General features: G+C 39.7%; 1 protein-coding gene across 1 annotated transcript in view; it reads left to right on the top strand.

The window, feature by feature from the left end:
• Positions 1-9,197: 9,197 nt before the first annotated feature.
• The window catches only part of LOC101862521 (endoglucanase 20-like), an 11,171-nt gene continuing 4,533 nt past the window's right edge, over positions 9,198-15,835 (top strand). Inside the window, exons 1-3 of the mRNA XM_035971410.1 lie at positions 9,198-9,383; positions 13,363-13,525; positions 14,520-14,597. Coding sequence (XP_035827303.1) covers positions 9,198-9,383; positions 13,363-13,525; positions 14,520-14,597 — 427 coding nt within the window. The remainder of the gene's footprint in view (positions 9,384-13,362; positions 13,526-14,519; positions 14,598-15,835) is intronic.

The raw sequence follows: 15,835 nt of genomic DNA, 5'->3' as shown, positions 1-15,835 counted from the left end.
CCGAAACATTAATTTCCGCATCCATACACCTTTTTGGGCCTTTATAAGCACATCTAGTCCTACTTAAATTATATGTCACTTTCATAATTGTTTTTGAAAGCATTTTCAATTCCTTTCACTTTCACTTCCCACGCGCGGGCTCATATAATTATGATTATAATTTAAGATTCCAAATCTGACGAATGTATTATCAAATAGCGTATAATGCTGAGTTAGCCAATGCATTGCAGTGCGCGCTATTATCAATTATTGAATTGTAACTAGACATCAATTTGACCCGTAACAAGAGACCACTTATTTTTTTATACGTGTTCATGAATGTGTGTTTGTTTACTGTGTGCGGGGATTAAAAATTAAAGATTAAAGATTCCAGATCTGACGAATGTATTTATAAAATAGCGTAATAGTGCTGGGTTAGCCGATGCCTTGCGATACACGCTTTTATCAATTAATTGAATTGTAACAGGACTTCGATTTGTTCCTTAACAAGACAACACTTATTTTTTCTTATACGTGTTCAAAAATGTGTGTTTGTTTACTGTGTGCGGGCATTAAAGATTCCAGGTCTGACGAATATATTTATTAAATAGCATAGGCCTACAGGGCAGGGGTGGCCAACGCATTGCGATACGCACTTTTATCAATTAATCGAATTGAAACAGGACTTCAATTTGAGCCGAACAAGAGACCACTTATTTTTTCTTATACGTGTTCAAAAATGTGTGTTTGTTTACTGTGTGCGGGCATTAAAGATTCCAGGTCTGACGAATATATTTATTAAATAGCATAGGCCTATAGGGCAGGGGTGGCCAACGCATTGCGATACGCACTTTTATCAATTAATCGAATTGAAACAGGACTTCAATTTGATCTGTAACAAGAGACCACTTATTTTTTCTTATTCGTGTTCAAAAATATGTGTTTGTTTACTGTGTGCGGGGATTACAGGGGGACAAGCCCATCCCCTCGACATGTGATCCATGGTATGGGGATACATTTTTCTCAAAATGCACACAGCTCTGAAATCTTTGACCAGTGATCACTCGCCATGGAACTCTTTCTGTTGTGACTGTAGACACAAGTTTCTTCATTATCACATCTAAATGAGCCTATCATTCATGCATTAGAAATCACACCCCCAACACACAGAAAATGACTTTGAACATATATTCAGAAAACATATGCCAGTTCCACTCTTGTTTACTTTGTTTTGCATTATTGGCTTTTATGTGTAAACCAATATTTTGTGGCCTTTTCTGCATTTTTGTGTTTTTGGCAGCATGTACAATAGGCCTATATATTTTATGTGCAACCGACACATTCTCCAATCTCTTGTATTTGTTAGACTCGCACGTGCTTTAAACAAAGCATGTCGTTGTACACACTACTGATGCAAACACAGAGATGAATTCTTAAAGTGAGAAATAATACATTTCCTCAATATAAGCTCAATTTATTTATCTCTTTCTTGTAAATTGGAGAAAAGGCTTATATTGTTCTTTTTTGCTTGCTTTGGGTGGCCTTAAGTTTAATGACAATATTATTCTAGCGAGCATGTTACTGGCAGCGTCCCCTTATCGTAGATCTAGTACTAATCAAGACTATATCTAGATATTTTGCCTACAGAATTAATGTTCATAATTAGTGTTATTATCAAGTGTATTGTGATTGTGAAGATCTTTAGTAGATCTAGATCTAGATCTAGATCCCATCCCATCATTAAAAAACAACAACAAACCAACAATACAAATACAAAAACATTGTAACATTGCCAATTATGACATATTGTCGGCAGTAAAAATGTACTAGACTATTTTACTATATTTCCTCTTCGAAGAAAGTTTTAAAATACTGATGTAAGGTGTCTTCCAAGCCCTACCACTAGCTTCAGCGTGCATAGCAACGCGAAACCTCGCTGTGCGGCGCGGCCAAATGTGCCCTCAACCGGCCGCCATGTTTTAGTTTCAATTCCTCACAGCGAATCGGCGATCGCGAAGAGGGAGTTCCGCTTCTATAAGTGTAGAATTCTGTGTTTGTCACTTACAGTCGGACATGGGCAAGCGTGTCCACGTCGTGGGCCGGATTAAGCAATTCTCAGTGCCTCGAGAGCAAACGCAGAACAAAATTGGGGGAAATCGGTTGGAATACCCAAGCTCACAAAAGTGAGATTAAACTGATACTGTTGCATAGATGTCACTCTGTGGCATTTCGTGAGATAGAATATTGGATCTATTGCTTCCAGACGTGCGGGAAACTATTAATTTTAATTTATAACTTTGACAGTTTTGTTTCTATAAGTTATCAACTCATTACTTTGTCGTTCACGAGTTGGACTTACATTGCTCACGAGCCAGATAAGGTCCGCAGGCCATAATTTGCCCATTTGCTCTACGTTCTGGTTGAGTTTGATGCAGACGTGTCTGGAGGTTAAATGGCAGCAGGGGGTTTGAGCACAGAGGTGTATAGTGTATGAAGGAAAACAAGTTCCAACACTAGGCGCACGATGTGGGAATTTGTCACCTCACCCTCCTCTAGACAGGAAGGGGGCATTTTTATGTTGTTTGCTTACTCCCGAGCCGGGTTCGAGGGTTATCATCTGTGCTGGACCACTCAGATATCATTTCGTTTGATAAGCTAATGAAAAGATAATTAAAACTGTCAGCTACTATTGCCTTCAACCGAGCATAGCTCCTTACCTACTCGAATTATGATTACCTTTTGGCCGACTTACCAACTCTCACACCCGCACATAGTGGCCCCCATTTTATCTAAACATCAAACTTGTTTCGTTTACATGTAATGCGGATTCCTGTTTGGGAATTTCCAATACTAGAACCAAAGTAACTTTCGTTGATAAAGTCTTCATAAATTCAACTAGATTCTAGACACGATCGTAGATGCTCTTTTTTATTTATTTATTTTCTTTTAAGTTAGCTGCTCTGACTTAACTATTCAGGAATAGACCGCTCAAAAAATAATATGTTTGAACCACATCGCAGAATAGCTGGCCCAATTTGCCTGAATCACCACTGATAAGCTGTATGTCACTTTATCAAGTTAAATGACTTTAAAAGAGAAGCTGCTATTAGTTTGGGGTACTTTTTATTTGGTTCCGCTGTAGTTGTTATTCATTTTATCTTTTTTTTTTGGGGGGGGGGGAAGGGGTGACGGTGGTGTGTTTTTTTTAATTAGCAAGTGATTAAATAGCTTTGCAACAATACGAGTTATATACCGAAAGTGAAAATCATAAGTTAAAATATTCTTAACAAGTAAAAATCAAAAATTTTACAGGCGGTCAAAACGACACTTAAATATTAGAAATAACATAGTTTTATCTTCTTTTTTTAAAGTTCAAGTTATGGTTATCTTTGGACGAGTATCTCCCCATCCCCTTTTTATGAAGGCCACAAAGTTTATTTTTAACTCGCTCGATCTTTCTTTTCGTTATAAATGACAACTATAGCTCCCAAAGGTGGGCGCTAGCTAAAACAGGTTGACAAGGACGGCCATTTGGTTATGCGAAATAAATAGCATTCAACTGGAATAATTCATCAAGACAACTTTCAAATGAATTCCTCTGAATTCATTCTGAAACAAAATCCCGCAGGAGTACGAGAAGAGCATCTGATTTCTCCTGATCTATTCTGCTGGGGTTTTTAATGGAGTTTCCATGCTCAAGGGATTTCCACATTTCTACCAGGCTACTGTATAAAGCAGTAGGGCTTGTCAACCTTTTCACAACCATTGCCCACTTTTGAAACAGTTGATGAGCTAAAAACTCCTATCAACCTCCCACGTTTATTTTTTTAAAGTGGGGAATAAAATAATGCCTGTCACTATCCCTACGATCTTCACCACCCGTCAAAATTACCAAGTGGACGATGCCGCCATGTTAACATACAAAGGTGTAGATAGCTCAACTTAGTGTTTGGAAAGGCCAGTAACCAGACTCGCTGCACCCGTTTTTTTGTCCCACATAATTTTATACGTTTTTCTACCCGTTTTGGTCACACATTTGCAATGAAACGTAGTCGATTACTAGATGATATCTCTCCCTCTCTCTCTCTCTCTCTCTCTCTCTCTCTCTCTCTCTCTCTCTCTCTCTCTCTCTATCTCTCTTTCCCTCATTCTATCTATCTATCTATCTATTTTTGTCTCTCTCGATCTCTCTTTCTCTCTCTCTCGCTCTCTCTTTCCCTCTCCCTCTCCCTTATATTCTATCTATCTATCCATCTATCTATCTATTTCTGTCTCTCTCGACCTCTCTTTCTCTCTCTCGCTCTCTCTCTCTCTCCCTCTCCCTCTCCCTTATTCTATCTATCTATCCATCTATCTATCTATTTCTGTCTCTCTCGACCTCTCTTTCTCTCTCTCTCTCTGTCTCTCTCTGCCTCCCTCTCTCTCTCTCTCTCTCTCTCTCTCTCTCTCTCTCTCTCTCTCTCTCTCTCTCTCTCGTAAAGTGGCAGTGAATGACATGGAGAAGAAAAATAGCAGAAATAACAAGACAAGGACTAACAAAGAAGTACAAAATGGGATTTAATAGATTAAAATTTAACAGACATTTAGAAGAAAAGAAACAAAGGATGGAATGCTACAACGACGATACATCGGGTTTAGGCATCAAGAGAATTAAAATTTGGCGTCATAAACCGAAGAGCTAAAATTCTAAGTTTAAGACGTGTTAAGACTACGGTTTTAGTAGTCATTTTAGAAAAGGCTTTGCCTGTATTATTAGGTCGAGTAAACTGCATTCCGAGACATAAAATGAATCTCTCTCCCCCCCCCTCTCTCTCTCTTTCTCTCTCCCTCTCTCTCCCTCCCCCCATCTCTCTCTCTCTCTCTCTCTCTCTCTCTTTCTCTCTTTCTCTCTCTCTCTCTCTCTCTCTCTCTCTCTCTCTCTCTCTCTCTCTCTCTCTCTCTGCCTCTCTCTCCGTCTGCCTCTCGTTCCGTTTTTCTCCGTTTCGCAAACTAGTAAAAAGTACCTACTTTGAATTTGTCGAAAGACTCAAGACAGATTTTAACTCTCTCATACCACAGTATGACACACCGTGGATCTAACACATTTATTTTTATTTATGGTATAGAAAAGAAAGTGATTGGGGCTTCTGATTCAACGACCATCTTCGGCAGGATTAAGCCATACAGAGGGAACACCAAGAACAAACTCGGTCAACATTGCACTCTCTTAACCTTAAGTTTGGACAGATAGTGACTTGACATAACTGGACAGAATGTCGAGGTTTTTGGAGGGTTTTTTGCTTGCTTTTGCTTGTGTGTTTGTTTGTTTGTTTGTTTGTTTGTTTGTTTGTTTGTTTGCTTTTTTGGTGGGGCTGGACAAATGGGGTGGGGGGGGGGGGAAATTAATGCAGGTAATTTACAATTTACATCCCCCATCGATACAGTTTAGATCATTTAAAAGGAGGGGTACGAACTTGCCTGTCAGAGCAAACTCGGGATAGGAGAGAAACAGCGTCCCAGCAGGAAATCCGAGATACTCGTTTAAAAAAAATTATTATTGTCCACATACTGGAATCGAACCCGGGTTTCCTGCTTGCGACGACGAAACGCCTAAGCGCTACACCACAGGCGCCGGTCACTACGTGGTGACCGCTACAGCCCTGTCAGGGTCAGCTGGGTCGGCACCACTGGTTTGGGAACCAGATCTTCAGAGACTTGACGACCAAGGAATTCTGAATGCAAGTTTGCCTCTATTTTGCCCTTACCTAAGCGTCTCTGTTAGTGTAACTAAGTGTAAGTGTATCGGTTTAACGCGCCTATCAACACAATTAGGTTATTTAATTGGTGAGAGCTCCAAATTTGACGTCCTTCTCCGATAGGACCCTAAGTGCCTCTAAAATGTGCACAGCCTAGAGATGTGAATGATGGACATCAAACTATTAAAACGTCTCATTTGAGATTCGAACCAGGGTCATTCTCACTATAGTCCTGAATGCCCCCGAGCGAGATACAATCCTACAGGCACAGACGTCTGTGGTGTAGCGGTTACGCGTTTCGCCCTCACCCACACAATAAGAGTTTTATTCCTGTGTGGGAAGAATTATTACCGAGTTTCTCCGTCTTTCTGCTGGGAGGCTGTACCTCTTTCAGCCCGGGTTATCCCTCGCAGGCTAGGTCGAGGCTCGCTTCCTAAATTGTGTCGATGGAGGCATACAAACCAACTGCGTAATATTATATCTGAAAATTAAATTTGATCGTAAACTTTCAGCAGTGAGCACAGCAAAATATTAGTGATAATAATCTGTAGATAATATGAATACCTTTGGCAGATTCTACTTTCATACTCTCATTTTGTCGTTTCTTTTACCTTTCATGGGTTTTGCCTTCTCCTGGCTCTAATTGACATAGCATCTATTTGTCGATGTGCTTCTGTCTTCTTACAATCCGAAGAAAAAAGAGAATCGGAAACATATGTCGCACGGACAAACCATCAGTGTGTTCTATCATGTGTCTTCCTGTGCTATCTGCACGTGTAATAACATTGTGCAGAATTCGTTTTATCTTTGTGCGAAATGGAACACTCGGAAATTACCCCAAGTACATGAATCATACATTTTTGTCCTATGCCTGAAGAATAAAGTCCAAGCTTATATCCTGCCTTGCTATTAAAACCTTTTCGAAGTTTGATTTCAAAAGATGATTACATTTGCAAACAACAGACCTCTAAAATTGGATTTCGTGGTGTAGCACTCAAAAATGTACACACAAAAGATTCCTTTTTGAATAAGTATGTGGCTTTAGAGAATCGGGGTTATAATTCTGAGCATTCCGGTAGTCTTTCAATGGCTCACCATTGTCAATGATAGCAGGAAGACATAATAAACGAGTATGTGAATTGTCACTTTATCATTATATTTTTGCACTTGTTCAAAATCCTGCTTTTGACTTGATTTGCACTCGACCTGAAAGTTTTGAAATAATTTTAACGTCGATAACTTTGTTATTTATTTGTCCGATTTTTAAGTGTTAAAAAGGTTAAAATCATTGTTTTACCACCCTTTCTACTAAGAAAAATCTACGTTTAAACTCTTTGAAATGTCTGCTGTGGTACGTAGATTACTTAGTGCTTTCTTGGGGGATCGAAAATGGTTTGAGGTAATGTTTTGGCAAGCGCCAAATAAATCGTTTTCTAGCGTTCGAGTAAACAGATCCACGCTAACACATGATTTGGTTTTATTTTCTGTTTTCATTTCCAACACAATAAAACGGTCGGTGACCTGAAGAGGGCTGTAAAGTTTTGTTTCTTTGTTCCTCTCTTAAATGTGTCTTTAAAGCCCATGTAGACAAAATTTAGATCCCATAAGAGACAGGCTTTGACCGTACCTGTCAGAGACTACCCAAGCTGAGAGGGATGCAGCACATAGGCAGAAAAACCCAGATACTCGATAAAAATTATAATCCCCACACAGGACCCAAACTTAGGTCTCTCGGGTGCAAAGGCGAAAAGCCTAAATTCTACAACACAGACGCTAGTATAAAGTCGTGTTTAAAACAACTCACTTCGACTGTTTGGTTCGGCTTTTGGGGTTGTTGGGGTTTTTTAACTAATTGTCCTCAGAGATAACCTACTAATAAAATCAAACCAGTGACCGACACTGCCAACCTTGAGGCATGACGCCCGTGTCACAAACGAGGACTTCCCTTGTTTGTACGCCGGTGTGTCCCCCAATGTTCCTCCCGACGGCATGACACGTTAAGTAAGCTGACCACTTACTGCGATAACAGATGGACGCATGGAAGGACAAGGTCGTTGGCGTATCACATAAATAAGGTCTACGGCTGTATACTGGCGATGATTAGCCACAAGGTAAGAAACACAACGACTGTCTATATTGCTATTTCATTTACGTGTACTCTTATTTACTAATATTTGCACCTATTATCATATCTTGTACGTCCTTACCTGGTCTGTAGTGTAACGGCCAGACACTTTGCTGTCGTAAGCAGGGCACCAGAGTTCGAGTTTCGTTAGGGGAGGATTTTTATCGAGTATTCGGTCTTCCTGCTGGGACAGTGTATGCTTCTCAGTAGTTGAGGTTAACCCTGACCCTGACAGGCAGGGTCGAAAACTTCCTCATAAATGATCTTTTTGATTCATTGAAGTTGATTTTTTGTTTGTTTGTTTGCTGTTGTTGTCTTTTTAGCGTCCTCGTGCGAGTGCTCTCTGGGTGAGACTTGAAGTTCTCCACGCCTACAATTCCACGCACATTGTTATATTATTATTTTGCAAACACGTATCCATAATTTTTTGAGTTTCTTTTTGCTTTCTTATTTGTTTGTTTCCGATGGCAATTTTCCATTTTATTCATAACGATCATGAACCTTTCATAATGGAATTGTATTTGATGGCGTCTGTTGTGTAAGGCGCTTCGCCGACGCACTCAGGCGACCCGAGTTTAATTATCGAGTAAGTAGAATCTTTATCGAATATTTCAGTGTTTCTGTTAGAATGTTGTATCCATCTCAGCCCAGGTTGGCCTTTACAGGGAGGGTTAAAGGCCGCTTTGTAAATTATCTAAATTTTGTCGTGGATGCGTAAAAACCCCTAGATTTTAAAAGAATATAGAATTTAAGCAATGCAATCTTAACGGTTTATTTGAAAGCATTTACGCGAAGAGGAAATTAGGTTTTTATCATATACAGTTTGATGCTGACGATATTCAGTTTTGAGATCCACTGCCATCAAGGACCTTACAATAAAACCTCATTGGTTGTCATACTAAAAATGATCCGTGTCCAAATCCTTCTGCCAAAGATTAGAAATCCCGAAGTATTGCATCCTCTTCAAGGGCACTGATTGAACTACCAATTTTGAAGAAACACAAGCTGCCATTCAGAAAACAAAATAAGTAATTGCTACAGGACTTGATAACAGCCCATTTGAAGTGCTTGTCAAATTAGACGAATCAGGCACTGAAATAGTACAAAGCTCTTAAATTCTACCTTTGAATTTGATAAGATTTCAGAAGATAGATAGATAGATGGGTTGATAAAAAAAAGGCTAATGGGCTGAGAGACGGATAAAGCAAAACAAAATTAAACTATCAAAGGAAAGAAGGAGGGAACCATTATCAACGCTCAGTCTCGTTCATTCTCTACATTTCTGTACACGCCCCCCTCCCCCCCCCTTTCTTCTTTGTTTTTCACCACGCCCAAATGTCCGTCTACCGACAGTCATGATGACGTCACTGTGGTCAGTGCCTCTGCTCTCCCTGCTGGTCAGCTCTGCTCTGGGCGCCACGCAGGTGCGCATCTCTGAGCACTGGGACGGCGGCTTCAAAGGGGAGCCGTGTGTGAAGATCACGAAAGAACTACACACCTGGAAGGCCCACTTACAGTTTAGCAGTGACGTCAACACAGTAGAGGTGAGATTTCTAACAGTTATCATCGATGTCGTTATATCGCAATCGCCGGCGTCTTTGGTGTAGCGAGTGAGCACTTCGCCGTAGTGCTCAGAAAAAAAATAGAGCTATGGGTTCCATTTCCCGTGTAGTGACGCCAACACAGTTACAGTAGAGTTGAGTAGAAATCATCGATGTCATCATCGTAATCACTTGCGTCTACGCTGTAGCAATATTCCACGTCGCCGTCGTATACACAGAAGATATAGGTTCATTTTCCTTGTCGGGAAACAGCAATACAGTAGAGGTCAAACGAAAGCCATAGAACAAAGATACAAACAACATGCATTCCAAAATTAAAGAAGTAATTAGGGGGAAAGGAAGCTCGGACAAAACCAAAAAGATCGACAGACCACCGACCACATTAAAGAACTTTTAAGGGTAACAGGGGGGGAGGGCGGGGGTTGCAATAAAGAAAGAAATGGATGGACCCCAAATTCTGAAGAAACAAGAACTGCCATTCAAAGAATAAAATAAAGAAATATCACAGGGTCTATAATAGCCCATTTTAAAAGATTGTCAAATAGATGACCCAGGCACTGAAATAACATAGAGCTAGTGAATTGTGCCAATGACTCTAGTAAAAGTTTGTCTTTACGGTTAATTCACCAGGTACTCAGAGTGTGAGTTGCAAGACTGAGAGCTAGTCGCAGGAACTTCATTTTCATCAACAAACAATAATACTGGTGCGAGTACTAACGATTGAATTTTTAAAGTTTAAGACCAGAGATATCTAAGGAATTATTTGACTGATCTCTATACCTGGAAGCAATTCTTAGAAGTGTAAAATCCTAGTCTCAAAGTTCACGGAGAAAATATTAGTAGTATCACACATTGTGCCAGTAAGACAATTGTTTTATTTTATATTGCAGTTTCAAAAAAATGAAAAATGTAATTGCTTAGAGATGCTGTTGTTACGTAAAGTGAACGTAAAGAGTTATTTTCAAATAAAGAAAACAAAATGCATGGTAAAATCTAAAATAGCATTAAGGCTTCTCTGTGTTCTCATAGACAAAGGTGAAAAGATCAAACAAGCTCAACAGTTAAAATTTTAATATCTAAGTTCTAAGGTATTTAAATTATATCTAACGTTCCACAGAAATGAAACGAAGAATAGAAATCGATAAAACAGTTTCAACAAAATGAATCCATTCCAGAAAAATAGAAGCATTTCAATGACAACCAAAATATGAGGTTTTAAGGTCTATGAATAGTGAAACCTGCTATACAGAGTGGATGCTGACAGCAATTACCGAAGCTAGTGAAACTAAACTAAAAGTAATAGAAATGTGGTTTCTTAGCAGACTGCTCAGAATTTCGTTGAAGGAATAGAAATGCTTGTAAAAAGGTAGTTCTGAAAGAAGTACGCGTGGGCCGCTCTCTAATTAATCACAATTTGGGAAACTTGAATCAATACAAAAGCCTTGAACATCTTGCTCACTCTGGAAAAATGCAAGGCAGACAAAGGCAGGGGTAGATCAAGAGAATCTTACGTAGAAAACCTTAAGAGTTAGGTTACAGGAAAAGACAAGAAAAACAAAAGGTTGGGGATTTTGGGGTTTTTAAAGAGAAAAAATAAACGGCGGACCGTGATCGCTTATGTCTGTTTCAGATCTGACATGCTATGATATTATTCTTTGTTCGCCGGGATGTTGTACAAAACTAATTCTAGTTTTTTGTTTTGTTTTTGTAAGGTGTTTTACGGCGCTCACAACTGCATAAGGTCATATGAGCGCGCGGGACACATTTTGAATTTTGCCCAGGTGGCGCCGAAGCCTACTCTTATCGATTTTAGACCATCAATGGATCTTTAACGGACCCAACTTGCACACGGGCCCTCCGAGGTTTTTCGCCCTTGTCCGAGAAGGCTAGGTGTAGATCTTTCCTACCAGAAGATCAGGGGTGTGGCTGAAAGACAGCAGTAAGAACAAGCCAAGGAGTAGCAGTAGAAAAGCTGCAGAAAGAGTCATGAGCCAATAGGAGGGGGGCAAAGGATATGAGAGAGTGGGGGCTGAATGGGAAGACGAAAGCAGACGACAGAACATTGCTAGAGAGCAGGAAAGGAGGTGAAAGGAGACAGATATAAAGATGAAAATTTTTCGGTCACTAACCCGGATTCGAACCCGGGACCTTTGAATGACAGGCCAACACCTTAACCTCTAGGCCATGAGAGCCCCCAATTCTAGTTTGGCCCTGACAGGCAAGGTCAAAAGGTCAAAGCACCCCTCTACCTTAAACGACCTAAATTGTATAGATGGGGAATGACAATATTTTCATTACCGTTTACTATCACTATCGCACGTTGTAGCATATAATATTGACTAATCTTTACCCTGCTTTTCGTCACTCCCGCGTTTCGAACGAAGGGAAAGAACGCAACAGTTACACATTGAGTCTTTTTTTCAAAAAGTTGCGTCCCCTGCAATTTGTTTTGACTTGACGGCGCTGTTTTCTGTCTGTTCTGTGTTTGCGGGGTAAAGTCTATTAGTGTTTTTATTCCCCCCCCCCCCATCCGCCATTTTAGTAAATTTATAAAGATTTATTGTTTTCCAAGGTAAGTTCTCAAAAAGAAAAGATTCTGAAGTTTTGAAGATTAATACATCCTGTTGAAATCAGACGTTGATCCTGAAACTATTACTCTTGCTGTGACAACCTGAACGTATTCACATCAGAGGAAATCGCAAAAAGATTGCACCTTGAAGCCCCAACATAAGACGTAATATTCCTTTTTCTCAAATCATATTTACACACACACACACGCACACACACACACACACACACACACACACACACACACACACACACACACACACACACACACACACACACACACACACAAACACACACGCGCGTGCGTGCGCGCGAGCGCACACACATACACACACACACTCAAACATACACTCTTTCTTTCACACACACACACACACACACACACACACCCACACACACACACACACACACACATACACACACACACACACACATAGACACACACAAACACACGGTCATCCACAAAGATCTTCGGTGCCTGAAGTGAGCGCGATTACCAAGTTACATGTATAGAGATTTATTATTATTATTATCATTATTTTAGATCTAGTTTTATCATTTATCATTATTATTATTATTATTATTATTATTATTATTATCATTATTATTATTATTATTATTATTATTATTATTATTATTAATATAGTTATAGTTATTATTATTATAGTTATTATTATTATAGTTATTATTATTATTATGGTTCTTTTTGTTACATGAGAGTAACAAACAAACACTAAAGAGATGGAGGAGATAGATGTTTGATAGGAAAGAAGGAACAAACCACACCAGAGCACCCTCCAAGCACCCGCATAGGGTATTATATCAAGTATCTCCGTCAGTCTGCTGGAACGTTATATCACTTATATCCTTCTGAGTCAGACCAGAAGCAGCCCGCCTCCACAAAATTGACACAAATAACTTGGATAGGGTGGGAGGGGGGGGGGTAAAACATTTACAACTGTTACAATTCCCCCATACCTTTCTTGCCACGCCGGCATCTGTAGTATAGCAGTTAGGCCCTTACTGCATCATAAAGAACTATAGTAGTATGTGAGTTCGATTCCCGGCAGGTGATAAGGTTTTGTATCAGGTATCTCCTGCAACCCGATATGGGTTTGTCAGACAACAAGGCCCAAACCTGCCTCCTCAACGATCTAAATTGTGTTGATGTGGACGTAAATAAAACGTCGTTTGTCTATTGTCTTGTCTGTATTCTTAGACGTTGTATCCATCTCAGACCCGGAAGGATCGAAACAGCCCAACTCTTAAGATTTAACGTCGCTAGGTGCATAAAATATTAATTATTTTACCATTCTTTGCCTCCCAGTTTTTTCTTTGTTTTGTTTTAGATGTTTTGGGGGGTTTTTTTTCTTCATTTTTGCTTCTTTCTTAGGCATGGAACGCCAGCCCAAGCAAGGTGTCCAGTCGAGAGTTTATCTTGACCAACGACTGGCAGACTCTGCACAATGGCGACCAGCTGTGCTTTATCTTCATCGCTAGGACCAACGGCAACTCTGTGCCCAACTCTTTCATCTACCTTGAGGGCATGGACGGCCGTAAGCCTTTGTCCTTATTTCTTGCCAGATTTGCTCCCTCTTGCCCCCCTCTCTCTCTCTCTCTCTCTCTCTCTCTCTCTCTCTCTCTCTCTCTCTCTCTCTCTCTCTCTCTTCTCTCTCTCTCTTTCTCTCTCTTTTTGCACACATACACACACACAACAACAAAAAAACACACACACACACACGCACACACACACACACAAATCCTCTTCATGTATCTATCTGGCATTCTCTCTGCCTCTTTCTATTAATAATAATGTCGATGTTCTTCTCTTTTCACAGATTATTTTTTCACGTCTGTTCGAACTAAGTGGGCCGTTGGTGGGCGCTCTGCTTTTCTATCAAACATCTCTAGTCTTTATCTCTCCTCTTTCTATCCTTCGTTTGTATCTAGTACATTTCAGATATTCAGCACTTTTTAATGTTTCATGTTCCCTAAAACCCGTACTAAATCTCAACTAAAAAAGAGGTTCTCTGATTTACCATTATGTGACCGTAAACATTGTTTGACCAAGTACTAAATCTAAGCTAAAAAGAAAGTTATTTGATTCATATTTTTGTGACCGTTAAGGTTAATTGAAAAATTACTCAATCTAAACAAAACAGGAGGTTCTTTGATTCACCTTTATGTGACCGTAAATCGAAACAAATAGGAGGTTCTTTGATTCACCGTTATGTGACCCTAAATATTGTTTCCCTAATTACTAAATCGAAACAAAATTGGAGGTTCTTTGATTCACCGTTATGTGACCCTAAATATTGTTTCCCTAATTACTAAATCGAAACAAAATAGGAGGTTCTTTGATTCACCTTTATGTGACCCTAAATATTGTTTCCCTAATTACTAAATCTAAACAAAATTGGAGGTTCTTTGATTCGCCTTTATGTGACCGTAACCATTGTTTCACTAATTACTAATTCTAGACTAAAAACTGGTTCTCTTGTCTCTGAGTCACCTTTATGTGACCGCACACATTTCGTGTTCCCCTCACAGCTGCCAATGTGGGAGGAGGAGGAGGAACACCCTCAGGAGGAGGTGGGAACACAGGAGGAGGGAACACCGGAGGCGGCGGTGAGTATGACGTCCGTAATCGTCTTTGCCTTACTCGAACTGTTCCTCTATTTTTCGTTAAGCATGACAGTTTAGAAAATTAACATCTAGACATATTATTATGAGCTTCAATTTGCTACCATAGAATTACAACGTGCTGTCTACTCAGTACCTAGTTTTGAGAAATTAGACCTTACAAATTTAGAGTTTTACAACATGTCACGATTTTAAGAATACAATTCTTTGAATATCCTGAGAACGACTCCGAATAATCTTACGATTTTGAAAGAGCAAATAGAACATCTGGCCTCGTGATCTTATTAACTCAAATGGGCCAAAATTGTTAGATAGCACTCAGCAATTTTAAGGTAGTGATGTGAACAACCTTCATTCGCCTGTGCGTGAATCACAACTCAAATCTTTGACAACTAGATCTAGAACAGGAGCAAACATTCTCTTCTTCTACTGTTCATCAATCGAATAACTTAAACAACTAGTTTAAAAAATTCACTGCACTGTATTATCGGTGACTAAAATATTTTATGAAAAATCTCTGCAATAGGACAACTGGAAAATGCGTGTCCTTTCACTTAACCAAAACCTTCGTCAACCGGATTTAAATTAAAACACCTTTCTCTAATTATTCGTTAACCGTAATTCACACCCCAAAACTTGACACACAGTCAGTGCCCATTATGGGTGATTGGAGGATGCTGCGGTGTGTAAGCTCCTTCTTATCTATCAAACATCCATCGTCCTTCTCGCTCCTCTTTCTTTTCTTTGTGTTCGTATGTCACCATTAAGTAACACCTCTAAACTTCGCACTTGTACGACCAATTTGCATTGGAAGTTTAAAGAAATAACTTTAATAAAACTCACCATCACCATTACCGCCTTTCTCGCCCTGGATCAGGGACAAATTTCCCTCCTGGACAATAAAGTATTTTCTTAATTTGTCATATCTTATCTTAATCATATCGTATCTTATAGACCACAAACAAAAATATTCCACCGTTTTCTATCCTGGGCTGGCCTCTTGGTGTTATCCCATGTCTTCCAGCTTTTTTGTACATTAATTCCTGTGATCTTTCTCTTGGTTCCGGGTGGTCTTCCCCTTGATCTTTAAACCTGTGGGTTCCAGTTCAACACTTTATTTTGATAAAGCTCTTATTTAAACTTAAAGTAAAGACAAAGCACCTCTGCCCCTAGACGGTATCGCCCAGGGCAAGTCCATCCTGTTCTTCGGAGCCTGTATGACC

Source organism: Aplysia californica, unplaced genomic scaffold, assembly GCF_000002075.1.
Source record: "Aplysia californica isolate F4 #8 unplaced genomic scaffold, AplCal3.0 scaffold00431, whole genome shotgun sequence".
NCBI classification, from domain to species: Eukaryota; Metazoa; Mollusca; class Gastropoda; order Aplysiida; family Aplysiidae; genus Aplysia; species Aplysia californica.
This window is presented reverse-complemented; position numbering and strand designations above follow the sequence as displayed.